Source organism: Dendrobates tinctorius, unplaced genomic scaffold, assembly GCF_039654945.1.
Source record: "Dendrobates tinctorius isolate UK_male_01 unplaced genomic scaffold, ASM3965494v1 ptg000162l, whole genome shotgun sequence".
NCBI classification, from domain to species: domain Eukaryota; kingdom Metazoa; phylum Chordata; class Amphibia; order Anura; family Dendrobatidae; genus Dendrobates; species Dendrobates tinctorius.
The window spans coordinates 8,792,173-8,809,063 of record NW_027361829.1 but is presented as its reverse complement, the minus strand read 5'-3'; the positions used below and the strand labels follow the sequence as shown (position 1 = coordinate 8,809,063).

Sequence of the window (16,891 nt, the reverse complement as noted above, 5' to 3'; positions counted from 1 at the left end):
AAAGGGGTACAATGAGAAATACTATGGCCATGAGGCTGGAGTACAAGCGCCAGCTCATATACTATATATATATATATGGTGGTTCCATGACAATTGTGTACAAGATAATTGTGTACGGACAATTGTGTACAGAAAATTGTGTACAGGCCAATTGTGTCCAAGGACAATTGTGTACAAGGACAATTGTGTACAGGGCAATTGTGTACAAGGACAATTGTGTACAGACAATTGTGTACAGGGCAATTGTGTACAAGGACAATTGTGTACAAGGACAATTGTGTACAGGGCAATTGTGTACAAGGACAATTGTGTACAGACAATTGTGTACAGGGCAATTGTGTCCAAGGACAATTGTGTACGGACAATTGTGTACAGGGCAATTGTGTACAAGGACAATTGTGTACAAGGACAATTGTGTACAGGGCAATTGTGTACAAGGACAATTGTGTACAAGGACAATTGTGTACGGACAATTGTGTACGGACGATTATTTACAGACAAGTATAGGGAAAACAAAAAATGAAACGTCCAAAAAAAGAAAATACTATATTCATCATTGATTTTAACATAAGATTGCTTATTGAATAACAGTTTCAAAGCTTCTTCTATTCTTATTCTACAAATATTGCTGGTCTTGTCTATCGTGCCTGCATGTTGCTGATCGCTCGTAGATACCGCAGCTTGTCTCCTTGATTGTGATAATCAGCCACTTTCACACGCAGTCGTTCAGCTAGCTGGACATACTTGCTTCGTGGATGCTCAACATTCAGTACCTCAGCATTCTGGGCTGTAAGTCTATGAATTGCCATGTCACTAATGAGTCCGTTGAACAGTTTCCACACGGTAGGATGAGCACAAAGAAAGAGTGCTTGTAAGGCGTTATGAAACCCCTCGCAGCAATTCGTGGTCTTGGGGGCAGAGGCCAAAGCGTCAGCATAATGATTCCAGACCTCTGGAGTAAACCTTGCGTTTCGAAAGCGTCCATCTACTCCTGGCCCCCTAACGTAGGTATGCTCAAAGTAGGAGAGGAGCTGATTGGTAGCATCATCATCAGGGAAGATTTGGGCTAGTTCGTCATACCTTGCACTTACTTCGGCTGGTGGGACAAATGCCAAGGAGGCCAAAGATTTTACCTTGAGATTGAACTCTCCATCCTCAGCCTCAAATTCAGCCTTTAGGCCCAGCTCATTGACCTTTCGAATAATGGACTGGCTCAGATGAAAGAAGCAGCCAGAAATCGCTGCAGCTGGAAACTCATCTTGGAAAGCTGACATTGCTGCCATCTCAAAGTCAAGAAGAATTTTCTGGGGATTTGCACCTGGCATCAACCCTTTGAGCGCCGTGATCATTCGACGATAGGTTGGACCAGTCTTGTTTGGCAGCAGGCAGTAGATCAGGGGAGGATAGGAGTTGCCGACTTTTGCATTGAGAGAATACAGCTGAAAGAACATGGTTGGCACCACCTTGAACGTTCCATCGCCAAACCATGTGTCTCCTCTTTCGAAATAAGGCAACAGTTCATTGCTACCAATGACAAGAATCCTTTGGGGGTCATCTCTTGCAGAGTCATATAAAATGATGTCGCTGTATTCCTGGGGGATAGCAAAATTGATGCTTTGAGGAGGAGCCAGCATGGTGTTTGCTCGCTGCCTGACCCGACGTGTATTTCGCTCAACGTCACTTCGCTTGGGCATTCGAGACAACACGTCATCAGACCTGTCTCGAAGAACCTGTCCAACAATGCTTCTAGTAGATGCTTGAGAGCTGATTGCTTCTTGCCTCAGAGCAGCCATTGTAGCTCTGGCTTCAGCTTGAACTGGATCTGCAGAGTGACTGTGCTCAGTCGGCTGTTTAACAATCGCGGCTCCAGATGTGTGCATGCGTGCGGGACACTTGAATTTGTTGACTTGCCTGCACCGCCATTCTTTGATGCTGTCATCACGTGTCCTGTGCAGGATATACTCGTGTCCCCCAAGCCTAAGGACATCTTTGTCTTTTTCAGACTTGCTCATAGTAAAAGTCATGGTGAAAGTTGCAAGGGGTGAGTAATGAAACCGAAAGTAAGCGTCAGTGTGAAAGTGGCCTGTACAATTATCTTTGTCTTTTTCAGACTTGCTCATAGTAAAAGTCATGGTGAAAGTTGCAAGGGGTGAGTAATGAAAGTGAAAGTAAGCGTCATTGTGAAAGTGGCCTGTACAAGTGGCCTGTACACAACAAGTAAAAGTCATGGTGAAAGTTGCAAGGGGTGAGTACTGAAACCGAAAGTAAGCGTCAGTGTGAAAGTGGCCTGTACAAGTGGCCTGTACACAAATAATTGCCTTGTACACAATTGTCCGTACACAATTGCCTCTTGTACACGGTTCCATGACCTTGTACACAATTGCCCGTACACAATTGCCTTGTACACAATTGCCTTGTACACAATTGCCTTGTACACAATTGCCTTGTACACAATTGTCCGTACACAATTGCCCGTACACAATTGTCCGTACACAATTGTCCGTACACAATTGCCTTGTACACAATTGTACACAATTGCCTTGTACACAATTGTCCGTACACAATTGCCTTGTACACAATTGTCCGTACACAATTGCCCGTACACAATTGCCTTGTACACAATTGTCCGTACACAATTGCCTCTTGTACACGGTTCCATGACCTTGTACACAATTGCCCGTACACAATTGCCTTGTACACAATTGCCTTGTACACAATTGTCCGTACACAATTGCCTTGTACACAATTGTCCGTACACAATTGCCCGTACACAATTGCCTTGTACACAATTGTCCGTACACAATTGCCTTGTACACAATTGTCCGTACACAATTGCCCGTACACAATTGCCTTGTACACAATTGTCCGTACACAATTGCCTTGTACACAATTGCCTTGTACACATTTGCCTTGTACACATTTGCCTTGTACACAATTGCCTTGTACACAATCGCCTTGTACACAATTGCCTTGTACACAATCGCCTTGTACACAATTGCCTTGTACACAATTGTCATTGTACACAATTGGCCTGTACACAATTGTCTGTACACAATAGTCCGTACACAATTATCTTGTACACAATTGTCCTGTCACCATATATGGTATATGCTGATAATTATGTGGCTCATATACGTGGGACTGTATGTATGACTTTACATGGGACTGTATATATATATGGGAATACTGAGTGAGTAAAAATACATTTAGAATCTATATTATTAACTATATGTATAATATGTACTGTTTTAGTGTCATTTTGTGCCATTTTGGTTGGTGGTGTGCCCCGGGATTTTTTACATATAAAAAGTGTGCCGCGGCTCAAAAAAGGTTGAAAATCACTGCAATAGACAATGCACTGTTAAACATGATAACACAAGTGTGTGTGATGCTAGAAACTCCTGTTCCTAGAATCACACACACTTGGGTTATTATCACAGCCAAGGTGACTGCCGCATCACACAGCAATACAATAAACAATGCACTGTTGGCCATGATAACACAAATGTGTGTGATACTAGAAACTCCTGTTCCTAGCATCACACACACTTGTGTTATCACGGCCAAGGTGACTGCCGCATCACACAGCATTGAAATAATTACGAAAATCCTTGCGGACCCAGGTAGAGGCATTGTCCCAGTCATCCATCAGCGCCGCGGCCAACTCATTCCACTGCCGCCGGGTCACCACCTTGTCCACGTGCTGCGGATCACGGCTGTCCCACAACGGGACTTGCTCCTGGACCAAGTTGATCATGGTGTCATTGTCCAGGGGCATTTCTTCGTCCCGTTGTGGAGCTTAGAAAAAAAAGAAAAACATTATAATCTTGGAAATATGTTGAAATGAAAAAGATACAGAAAAGAAGCAAATTGAAGATGAAAAACAGGACAGAAAAAAAGGCAGGGGGAAAAAAAAAGTACATTCCCAGTCAGTCTATATTTACAGGCCATCTCCCTGCCCACACTTGGCTTGGCTGCTCCTGCTGTTCATCCTCCGAAACCATGGCAGATGAGGTCTGACAAAGAACAAAAATTCATTTTGTACATTTGTAGATGCAGCAGCGAATGCTTACCCAAAATGTAGGGCAGGAAGATACTCACTTCACGCTCTGCTTGGGCCAGTTCACCCCGGACCGGGGTGTACTCCTCTCTAGAAGACATGCTGCAATAAAAAAAAAAAAAACGTTAGTACATAATAAATTTATAAAAGGACAGGCAGACATTAGGTTTAATACTCACATTATGAAAGTTGTTGCTATTCTCCAAGCTCTCCAACATCCTTCTCTCTTCAGTCTGTAGAGTAGTGGACTGCCAGTGCAAACACCTTTTATCTACGTTACCCCCCCAAACAATGTTTCTTTTTGTGTAGGAGGTGGTTTAAACCAGTGTCTAGACATGTTTACTCAAAAATCGCATGGGATCAAATAGCAGGCATGCACATGTCCATGCGCACACTTGCGACCCCATAGACTGTAATGTGTTAGTTTGGCGCATTTCGTGCGCACGCGATCGCATGCGTGTTTTTAACAAGGTTGTGCGGAACAAAAAATGCAACATGTTGCGTCTAGGCGCACACCTGAAAAAAGCGGATGCACACGAAAATGCTGATGAACACGTGCAAGTGCTAGACCATGCGCCCGCCATATTAAACATAGGGGGCATGGCGCATGCGACCGATAGCGCTAATGTGAAACCAGCCTTAAGGGTGCAATTTTTTGAATGATGTCATTTTGGGTATTTTCTGTCATATAGACCCCTCAAAGTCGCTTCAAATGTGATGTGGTCCCTAAAATTAAAAAAAAAACAAAAAAAAAAAACTGTTTTTGAAAATTTTGTTGTATAAATGAGAAATCGCTGGTCAACTTTAACCCTTATAACTTCCTAACAAAAATTGTTTCAAAAATTGTGCTTTTGTAAAGTAAACATGTGGGAAATGTTATTAACTATTTTATGTGACATGACTCTGATTTAAAGGCATACAAATTAAACGTTTCAGTATTGTAAAATTTTCACCAAATTTCCAATTTTTGTCACAAATAAACGCAAGTCATATCAAAAGTTTTACAATTATCATGAAGTACAATATATCACGAAAAAACATTCTCAGAATCAGTAGAATTCATTGAAGCGTTCCACAGTTGTTACCTCATAAAGTGGCAGTGGTCAGAAAAGAAAAAAATTGGCCTGGTCAGGAAGATGAAAACAGGCTTCTGGGTGAAGGGGTTAAAGTGGTTTTCTCATGAACAAAATTCTTTGTAGTCATCATTTTAATCAATAGGTATTTGTATAATAATAATGAGTTCCACAACTGGATGTGCTTCTAAACAATTTTCCTGTACTGAGACAATCTTAAAAATGTTCCTCTGCTGTGTGCTGTGTAATGGCCTTGTCTGTCTATGCAAGGACATGGTCTGATCATACCACAGCTCCTGGGCAGGGGAGGAAGCAAAAGAGTATACAGACATTACAGCATGGGATCACAGCTGATTCTTTCTTTGAGATAAAAAGAATCAGCTGTGATCCGATACTGTAATGTCTGTATACTTCCATCCCTACCCAGGAGCTGCGATATGATCAGACTATGTCCCTGCATGGTCAGACACAGCTGTCTGTAGCAAATTGGTGTAAATGATAATAAAACTTAACTTTTATTCTAATGTTATAAACTGTATAGTGCCGAGAAGGTGCCAAAAAGTGCCTGTGCAATTGTGCAAATAAAATAGCAACCTGTGCTGCACAGCCTGATATTGTTTTTAATGAAGGACCAGAATATAATCTCATATACCCAGCTGTATCCTAGTGTATCCTGTTGATCAATTCAGGTATCGCATATACACACTATCTCAGCTTGTTATGTCAAAACATTTTCATTTTGAAACATCAGTGGTGTGCCTAAAAGATAAATCCAGCTTCCACCATGGATCCTTATATTCAACAGTATGTGGCCCTTCAAAAATAAGGCGGTTTAAATATGTTCCTAATACTCTGCATAGAATCATTCAAACTAGTGTCTCATTATCATAAATCACTGTAACATACACAACACCTATGGAGCAGAGTAAATCGGGATATATTACATTCCCCTTTAATACTGCATCTACAGTACTCTCACGGTGAACCATAAATATGTCATTGTACTTCTCAGGTATGGTGGTCCTGTACACCGATGCCTGTGTATGCGCTCATGTAATGGGGGCCCCCAGCCTTGGCATATCCTCCTGCTTGTGTTCGTCTGGATGGCCTTTATCCCAAACTGTATCTCCCATCGCGTTTATCTTATTAGGACTCATCAGGGGAGTAGTGAAATTCATTTAAGAGACATAGCGCGCAGATTCCTCCTTCACTTGCCTTATATATGTCCAAACACATCACGGCATATTGTCATTTCCAGACGCCGGGTGCGACACTTCCGGTTTCTCCAATGTATTGCTTCTTCATCTAGCCGCATGCCCCGCTTCCTGGGCTCGGCTTAGGACCAGTAGCGTCACATCCGGTCTCCGGGATAGAGCGTCATCACAACCACTCACGTGATCTGAGGGTGTCCATGACAACCTGACGCTATATTATACCGGGCCAGTACACTCAGAAATCTTGCGCAGATACAGTTGTGGCCAAAAGTATTGACACCCCTGCAATTCTGTCAGATAATACTCAGTTTCTTCCTGAAAATGATTGCAAACGCAAATTCTTTGGTATTATTATCTTCATTTAATTTGTCTTAAATGAAAAAACACAAAAGAGAATGAAGCAAAACATTGATCATTTCACACAAAACTCCAAAAATGGGCCAGACAAAAGTATTGGCACCCTCAGCCTAATACTTGGTTGCACTACCTTTAGCCAAAATAACTGCGACCAACCACTTCCGGTAACCATCAATGAGTTTCTTACAATGCTCTGCTGGAATTTTAGACCATTCTTCTTTGGCAGACTGCTCCAGGTCCCTGATATTTGAAGGGGGCCTTCTCCAAACTGCCATTTTTAGATCTCTCCACAGGTGTTCTATGGGATTCAGGTCTGGACTCATTGCTGGCCACCTTAGAAGTCTCCAGTGCTTTCTTTCAAACCATTTTCTAGTGCTTTTTGAAGTGTGTTTTGGGTCATTGTCCTGCTGGAAGACCCATGACCTCTGAGGGATTCCCAGCTTTCTCACACTGGGCCCTACATTTTGCTGCAAAATTTGTTGTTAGTCTTCTGACTTCATAATGCCATGCACATGGTCAAGCAGTCCAGTGCCAGAGGCAGCAAAGCAACCCCAAAACATCAGGGAACCTCCGCCATGTTTGACTGTAGGGACCGTGTTCTTTTCTTTGAATGCCTCTTTTTCTCTCCTGTAAACTCTATGTTGATGCCTTTGCCCAAAAAGCTCTACTTTTGTCTCATCTGACCAGAGAACATTCTTCCAAAACGTTTTAGGCGTTTTCAGGTAAGTTTTGGCAAACTCCAGCCTGGCTTTTTTATATCTCGGGGTAAGAAGTGGGGTCTTCCTGTGTCTCCTACCATACAGTCCCTTTTCATTCAGACGCCGACGGATAGTGCGGGTTGACACTGTTGTACCCTCGGACTGCAGGGCAGCTTGAACTTGTTTGGATGTTAGTCGAGGTTCTTTATCCAACATCCGCACAATCTTGCGTTGAAATCTCTTGTCAATTTTTCTTTTCCGTCCACATCTAGGGAGGTTAGCCACAGTGCCATGGGCTTTAACCTTCTTGATGACACTGTGCACGGTAGACACAGGAACATTCAGGTCTTTGGAGATGGACTTGTAGCCTTGAGATTGCTCATGCTTCCTCACAATTTGGTTTCTCAAGTCCTCAGACAGTTCTTTGGTCTTCTTTCTTTTCTCCATGCTCAATGTGGTATACACAAGAACACAGGACAGAGGTTGAGTCAACTTTAATCCATGCAAACTGGCTGCAAGTGTGATTTAGTTATTGCCAACACCTGTTAGGTGCCACAGGTAAGTTACAGGTGCTGTTAATTACACAAATTAGAGAAGCATCACATGATTTTTCGAACAGTGCCAATACTTTTGTCCACCCTCTTTTTTATGTTTGGTGTGGAATTATATCCAATTTGGCTTTAGGACAATTCTTTTTGTGTTTTTTCATTTAAGACAAATTAAATGAAGATAATAATACCAAAGAATTTGTGTTTGCAATCATTTTCAGGAAGAAACTGAGTATTATCTGACAGAATTGCAGGAGTGTCAATACTTTTGGCCACAACTATGTGTATATCAGGCCTCAGTAGTCAGAAAACATGGCTACCCATATATCTCTATACCATTATTAACAATGTTTCCTGGGCTCATAAATAGAAAGAAAAAATCTCAGTTAATCGGCAAATATCCGTTGCTGAGTTACCCATAAGATGGACATTTTGCAGCGACTTCCATACCCAATTTTGACTTGATATTGGTACACTAGACCCCTGCTTTAATATTGAATTATTTGAACATGGCAGGATTCCTGTCCACTGGGATAGACACCAATCAATTGATGAATGAGGCCAAAGACGTTTTTTCTGACAGAAAAAATATATACCATCTTTCAGTGCGGCTTTTAAAGAACTCACCAAAGTGTATAAGGAACAAGTTACTTCATGGTGGGAGGTACAAAGCTTGGAAAGCTGCATAAAAGCGGGCATAGTACCTAGGCACCTCAGAATATCTATTAATTTTGGCTACAGATATAAAAGCGCAGCTTTATTAGACAAATTGGAAAAAGAGGCCACAGATAGTTCACTGAGGTTGATGAGAATACTCCTCGATGAGGAGAAATCTATGTTAAATACTATTAACAAACGTTTAAAAGAACAAATAGAGGCAACCAAAAAATGTTCAGCAAAAGCCGAATTTGCCATAAAAGAATCTAGTATAGAAAACATAAAGGCCATCCAGACGAACACAAGCAGGAGGATATGCTAAGGCTGGGGGCCCCCTTTACATGAGCGCATACACAGGTATCGGTGTACAGGACCACCATACCTGAGATAAGTTCAATGACATATTTATGGTTCACCGTGAGAGTACTATAGATGCAGTATTAAGGGGGAATGTAATATATCCCGATTTACTGTCCTCCATAGGTGTTGTGCATGTTACAGTGACTTATGATAATGAGACACTAGTTTGAATGATCCTATACAGAGTATTAGGAACATATTTAAACCGCCTTATTTTTGAAGGGCCACATACTGTTGAATATAAGGATCCATGGTGGAAGCTGGATTTATCTTTTAGGCACACCACTGATGTTTCAAAATGAATATGTTTGACATAACAAGCTGAAATTGTGTGTATATGCGATACCTGAATTGATCAACAGGATACACTAGGATACAGTTGGGTATATGAGATTATATGGTCCTTCATTAAGAACAATATAAGGCTATGTAGCACAGGTTGCTATTTTATTTGCACGGGCACTTTTTGGCACCTTCTCGGCACTATACAGTTTATAACATTAGAATAAAAGTTAAGTTTTATTATCATTTATACCAATTTGCTACAGACAATTTTGACTTAATATTGGTACACTAGACCCCTGCTTTAATATTGAATTATGGTCAGACACAGCCAATACACCATACATAGCAGAGACACATTTATAAGATTATTTCAGCATAGAGAAAACATTTTTTAAAAGGAACCTGTCATGAGGATTATGCTCAGTAACCTATAGACAGTGTCAGGTTGGCGCCATTATACTGAATAAAATGATACCTGGGTGATAATATCCGTCTTATGGTTGTTTTTTTAATCTTTATTTTTTTTTCAGTTTTGAGTTAAATATGCTCGTACTCCACAAGATGTATTTCATCAACCAAGCTATCATTTTAATCAGTATAACAACGCCAACCTGACACTGTCTGTAGGTTACTCAGCACAATTCTGCTGACAGGTTCCCTTTAACACATCCTATTCTGGAACTTATTATTATTCCAAGATCTCGTAACTAAAATGTACTTTCTTTGTGGGAAATCCTTTTAAATACCAGAATGAAAGCTAAGTTTTTTGTTTAGAAAATTTGACCTTCAGTCTCAGATTCATTGATTTGTCTTGCATTGATCTGACCTTATGAATTATATGCATGTATCACTTCAGTACAAACATTCCTTTCTATTGTTTGTTTCAGCCCTCACTTTCAAGCACAAGTCGTATTGTCACACATGACATTCCTGTGAGTGTTATTCCCAGAAGGCTGTGGAATGACTTTAAAGAGCCTACAGTACCAGACTTTGATGTAAGTATAACATGGAAAAGTGACCATATAGGGCCTGATTCTTTAAGACTGGCATTTTGTATGCTAGTTTTAATGAGGTCACTATTGGTGTAAGAGTCATCTAATTCTTTAAGAGGTTTTCCAGCCTTAAGGTATCCTCGTAAATCCTCAAAGCGCACTGCACCCTGTGACGTTTCTCTGGTGTCTGGGAGTTGGGCGGTCATGTGACCGCAAGTATATGATTTGCATACTTCCTGCCACATTCTGACTAGACACATTCAGCCTTGCTCAATACACTTGTATTGAACGAGGTCACGACCCTCTAGTCGGCTCGTAATCGCATGCATGCAAATCACATACTTGTGGTCATGTGTTGACACTGGAGAATCCTCACAGCACCTAGAGCATTCGCTGTAAAGATTCTCAAGTCTGCAGTAACACAGACTTGTACTCCAAGACCTGAAAATCTCTTTAAAGAGAACCTGTCACCAGGTCTGCCCGATACGCGTTAAGGCCACCACCTTTCAGGGCTGATATACAGTATTCTATAATGCTATATGTCTGCCCCAACCCGACCTGTAAGAGAAAAAAAATAACTTTTATTATACTCATTTGCGGGGCGTACCGGTCTGAGAGGTGTCACTCTTCTTGGTCCAGCACCTCCCATCTTCTTGCGATGCCGTCCTCCTGCTTGCTTCATGTGTATGTTGCATCCCTGCATCATCCACACAATCTGCATGGCTTCACACTCCTACATAGTAGTACTTGTCTGCCCTGTTGAGGGCAGAACAAAGTCCTGCAGTGCACAGGCGCTGGGCCTCTCTGACTTTTCCCACGACCTGCGCATTGAAGTACTTTGCTCTACCCTCAACAGGGCAGATGAGTACACTTGTGCAGGAGCGCGATGTCGAGCAGACTGTGTGAATGATACAGGGATGCGTCATCCACATGAAGGTTTTGATGCGGTGGTCTCTTAATTTTTGCCAGAGCTGTATATCGGCCCTGAAAGGCGGTGGCCGTAACTCGTATTGGCCAAACCTGGCAACAGGTTGCCTTTAATGAGTTTGGTGCAACTTACAACTGAAAAAAACTAGAATAAAGACAATTAATAGATACCCTGCAGTAAATGAGTAGTGCTAATACATGTAAAAAATATAAATAACTTAACACTACCTTGATCAAGAGAGTGTAAAAGCCATCCCACCACACCAAGTTGTACCCAATCAGGGTGATCCCTAACTCTAGTGGCTCATCTCACTAAGTGCCAGCAGGATCGACACCTGACCATGTTTTACACCTGCCTGTGGAAAGGTAAATAGATAAAGTGCACAGCGTCAGAGGTGTGGCCGATCCACAAATGTACCAAGTACAAGAAATTAAAACTATTTACCGGTAGTTGCTGTGAGTGTTGTTGTGAGAAGACCTTGGAATGACTTTAAATAACCTACTTTATCAGACCTTCAAGTGTAACATGGCAAAGAAAACATATAGGGCCTGATAGATTAACACTGGATATTTGTATGCCAATGTTAATGAAAATGAAGGTACTGTTGGAGTCAGATGTGACTAATTCATTGATAACTGCACACATCTTAATGAGCTAGCCAGGCAGGCTTTGCCACTTCCTGTCCTGCCCACTTTTGAAGAACGGTACAGGACTAGTGTAAAATCGAGTTGTTTAAACGTTTTTTCGTAAACATCTGTTTTATCACCAGTTAAGGCTACTTTCACACATCAGGTTTTCGGCGTCAGGCGCGATCCGGCGTCGTGCCGGAACGCCGGATCCGGCAAATGTTTAGTAAAACCTGATGTGCCGGATCCGGTTTTCTGCCGGATCCGTCTTTTTCTTGACAGACAAAACCGGATCCGTCTCATCCGGTTCAACCGTTTTTCTATCCGTTTTTCGACGGATTATGCCGGATCCGGTTTTTAAAATTGACCCTTGTGGCCTTCCGAACGGGATTGGCTACTGGAAAACTAGATATAGCATGTTCCTACAGCCCTTCTTTGACAGGTTGTAGAGAAGAAAGTGCAGGTTGGAGAGAAGAGCAAGTTACTGGCGAAGATGGATGTTGTCATTGGAAATATTACCACTAGAAGTTCTGTGACGGTTTCAGGGACAATTTTCCACTATACTTTATGTCACCTCAAGGCAGAGTACACTGGGATGACAGAGTGTGAAAGATTTGTGCCCTAAACTTGTGTACCTTCTGGACCAACAGTATATACCTTTGCCAACCAAAGTTGGCTATCTTGTCATGGTCTTACTATTTTTAGCTTTAGGCCACAGGTGTGTACCTGGTTGTGTTTTATGCAAAGTATTTCACCTTTTAACAAAAGTTGTGTACATTGTTAGGAAATCACCAACAATAAACACAACTTTTTAGGTGAAATACTTTGCTTCAAACACAACCAGGAACACAACTGTGGCAAAAAGCTAAAATTTACCCACAGTTATATACCTGGTTTTGAATACCTTTTTACCTTTGAAATACCCTGTATTTAACCTTTTTTTAAAACATAGTTCGCCGCAGAAAGAAATGACAGACAACCATTGTGAAACGATAATTTAACTTTTATTTAAATTTTTTTTTTTTTTATGTTTTTAAAGTGCAAAAAACTTTTTTAATAAAGGTTTTAAACCCAATGGGCATTTTTATTACAACAAAAAAAGATTACAAATCTGTGTACTGTGGGGTGGAAATACTGCTGGAGGGGCTGCGGGACACTTCGACACTGGGTGTGTGGAGAGAGGACTGGGATCGTGGTGGGGAAGGAACAGTTAGAGGTGAAGGTGTGGAAAAAGCTACAGAATGGGTGGACATGTGGGAGGCAGAAGAGGTGGTGGGCGGTGGAGTGGAGGGTTGGGCAGGGACTGTAGGAGCAGATGATGTTGATGGAAAGTTGTGTGGGAAAGGAGTTTGGTACGGGGAAGGAGTTTGGTACGGGGAAGGAGTTTGATACGGGGCAGGTTGCTGGAAGAGGGGAGATGACTGGTACTGGGGAGGTTGCTGGTACTGGTGAGGTTGCTGGTATGTAATAGGAGGGGGAGGATGGAAAGTGGCTGGAGGGGGTGCAGATGTAATAGGAGGGGGAGGATGGAAAGTGGCTGGAGGGGGTGCAGATGTAATAGGAGGGGGAGGATGGAAAGTGGCTGGAGGGGGTGCAGATGTAATAGGAGGGGGAGGATGGAAAGTGGCTGGAGGGGGTGCAGGTGGAGTAACTACAGTGGTGGGAGGTGGAGGTTGGGAGGTAACCTGCTGTAGAGCACCGTGGCACGAATGCATTACATGCATCTGCTGGGTAGGAGATAGTGTTGCCATGCGCTCCACAACAGACCTGAAAAAGGTGTGGTTTGGCGAAGATCTTGCTTCTGAATGCATGGTTTGCAGAAGTGTCTTCACCTCCAGAATGCTGGAGTTGATCTGCTGAAAGCCTGCGGAGATTTGCTCTGACAAGACTTTGAGACAGTTCTGGAAAGATGCATTCAGATGCAATAACTCTTGCGCATAACTCTTTTCTTGACCCCTCTCCCGCTGCCGCCCAGTACCCGCAGGTGTACTAGAGGCGGCAGGGGCAGAAGGGTGGGGTAAAGGGAAAGCGATCTCCTCACCAGCAGCTTCATGTAATGTAGACGGCCACGATGCTCCTGTGCTGGTGGATGGGACAGATGGGTCGAATGTGTGGGAAGGCTGGGAAGGTGCAGATGTACCGGGGCGGTCGAAGTGTCCCTCGGTGCCGGTCTCCTCAGGGATCGCCTCAGAAGGGTCCAATCGTGCAGGCTCCCGAGTGCTGCTCACCGTGCTGTGTAATAAAGAGAAAAAAAAACAATTAAAATACTGACATGGTATGGCCCTGGCTGAAAAAAAAAAGTTACATCTAACATTTTTTTCACATGTGGTGTGTAATATTTACCTTCTGGTGAGCATTGTTTCCCGGAGGAACGACAGGGCTTGTGCGTACTTGTACTTGCTCCTGCGTCCTCCAGATCCACTCGGGGCCCGCATCTCTTTATTGAACTCCTTCTTGAAACGATCCCTCACAGACCGCCACCGATTCACAATTCTGTTCCCTGAAACGAGAAAGGAGTGGTTAGTATACAACATCAGTGTTTCACAAACTCCAGTCCTCATGGTCCCCAGGGGTCATGTTTTCAGGATTTCCATAGTAAATAGAAATCCTGAACACATGATCCGTGGGGACCACGAGGACTGTAGTTCGGGAAACACTGGTTACATCAAGCAACCGTTACTGTATATACTTACGCTCTTTAATCTGGGCCCGAGCTTCGAGGTCCTCCCAGCGGCCCACAAGGAGAGAACAGATTTCCTCCCAGAGTCGTCGGGTAATGATCAGGTCAGCGTGGCGGCGGTCAGCCATATTCCAGAGCGGCTCCCTTTCTCTGACGAGATCGATGAGGCGGTTCACATCAATCCCTCCATCCTCACCGTCAGAGTCGGGAGCACGCTGTGAAGGCTGTTAAAGAAAAAGACAAAAATAACATAATTAGCCTCCACAAAAGAAATGAAATAAAAAGTGCAAAAAAACAAAGCAAAAATATTTATACTTACACGCTGGTGACCGCCGCGTTGCTGTCGCCGACGACCCTGGGAGGCACTGCGAGGACCTCTTGGCCGAGCACCAGATTGGGAAGACTAGAGAAGAAAACAAAAAATGTTATGTCTTTGGATGTAGGCATTTGTTTGCTGTGTGTGGTCTGCAGAACATTGTTTTCTATGTGTTGTGTGTAGTGTGATGTTGTGTTTCTGCGTTTGATGCAAAAAACTTACCAATTGTGAGCCCACTCCAGGTGTCTGTCCACCCCTTCTTCTTCTGGGAGCTCCTCTTCATCTTGTGATTCCTGTTTTGAAATAAAAGGCAATGAATAGACATATATTACAGAGATGATGGATTTTGGAAATAAAAACTTACCGTCAAACGCTGACGATGCGAGGGAGGGCTCCCAGAAGAAGATGTGCTGTCCTGTTGATGGCCAGACTCCATGGCTGTGGGTATTGCTGCTGCCAGTGATGCCATTTCTGCTGCTGCTGCTGCATCTGTTTGGCTGCTGTTGAATAAAGAGAAACAAAGGGCCAATGAATATCTTGATATTCCATGGCCCTAGTTTGGAGGAATGGGGGATTTGATAATTACCGTCTCTCATCTGCTTCTGGACTCCCCTCCCGTTCAGCATGCTGCTCCATTTGGGGTGGTGCTGATGGTGCTGCTGCTGCAGATGTCTGCTGCCTTCTCCTGCGCCTGGTTGCTGTCTTGGGTGGCATGTTGGGTGTGGCTGTGGGTCCCACTGTCTTGCTTTTATATATGTCTTGTGGGCAGAGCTACTGAGCATGCTCAGACCAAAAAAACCGGATCCGGCCACCGGATCCGGCTTTCGCCGGATCCGGCGCATTGCGGCGCTCATAGGCTTTCATTGTGTGGAAAAGCCGGACGCGCCGGATCCGGCGGGTACGGCTTTTTCGCCGGAGACAAAAAACGTTACAGTAGACGTTTTTTTCCAGACGCCGGATCGCGACACATTGCCGGATCCGGCGAAAACCGGATGAAACGCATGGCCATCCGGCGCGATCCGGCGCAAATGCAAGTCAATGGGGGGGAAACCGGATCCGGCATTGCATTTCGCCGGATCCGGTTTCTGTCAAAAGCGCCGGATCGCGCCTGAAGGCGAAAACCTGATGTGTGAAAGAGGCCTAAGTGATACTCGGAGAATAAAAAAAAAAAAATACTTCTTCCACAATTAACATTAACCACATAACCACAGCTATCAGCCATTTCACGCCAGTGCCTCTGAATAGAGTGGTTGCATTTATTTCCAACCACTGTTGTATTCAAGCCTCCTCTTGCATTGCAATAGTTACAATTTGCTAACAACTATGGATTAGACATGACAGAAATGGCATTTAGTCACACATTTCTCTTTAAAAACCGCTTTGCTGTCATAAATGTATGATAAAAAACGTCAAGTCTTAAATAATTTAGCTTGTTTTTGACACAAACACGTTTTCTAAACTGCCTACTATAGTTCTCATATGTCAGGTTTTGCAAATTTGGTAGACTGTTCTACTGTTGCTTATCACTAGCTATTAGATTTAAATGTGGCTCTTGAACTAAAAATTTTTGGAGAAATATGTCCTGCAACTAAGGCTAGTTTCACATTAGCGTTTACGGTCGCAGCGTCGGGCTGTGCACGGCCGCCGCTAAGCCCCGCCCCTACTGCTGCGCCTCCGCCGGTAGCTCCGCCTACGGACGCATGATGCTGCATGCGTCCCCTATCTTTAGCACTGGGGACGCAGGCCGTGCGCAGTATGCGTTTGGCGGCGCATGCGTCCTTTTGACGCTGCGCCGACCAGCGCCAAATGCAACAGGTTACAATTTGGTGCGCTCAGCGCAGCGTCAAAAGGACCCATGCGCCGCCAAACGCATACTGCGCACGGCCTGCGTCCCCAGTGCTAAAGATAGGGGATGCAGGACGCATGCAGCGTCATGCGTCCATAGGCGGAGCTACCGGCGGAGGCGTGGCAGGGGACGGGGCTTAGCGGCGGCCGTGCGCAGCCCGACGCTGCGGCCATAAACGCTAATGTGAAACTAGCCTAAAAGGGGTTGTCCACTACTCAGATAACCCTTTTTCAATCAGCATGTTTGCTCCA

General features: G+C 43.6%; 1 protein-coding gene across 5 annotated transcripts in view; it reads left to right on the top strand.

Annotated features, from left to right (window-relative positions):
- Positions 1-16,891, top strand: part of HUS1 (HUS1 checkpoint clamp component) — a 229,422-nt gene that overhangs the window by 119,391 nt on the left and 93,140 nt on the right. For 4 of the 5 annotated variants that reach the window (XM_073549844.1, XM_073549847.1, XM_073549845.1 and 1 more), the window contains exon 4: positions 10,140-10,247. The exons of the other annotated variant lie outside the window; for it this stretch is intronic. In XM_073549844.1, the coding sequence (XP_073405945.1) occupies positions 10,140-10,247 (108 nt within the window). The remainder of the gene's footprint in view (positions 1-10,139; positions 10,248-16,891) is intronic. 5 annotated transcript variants of the gene reach the window in all.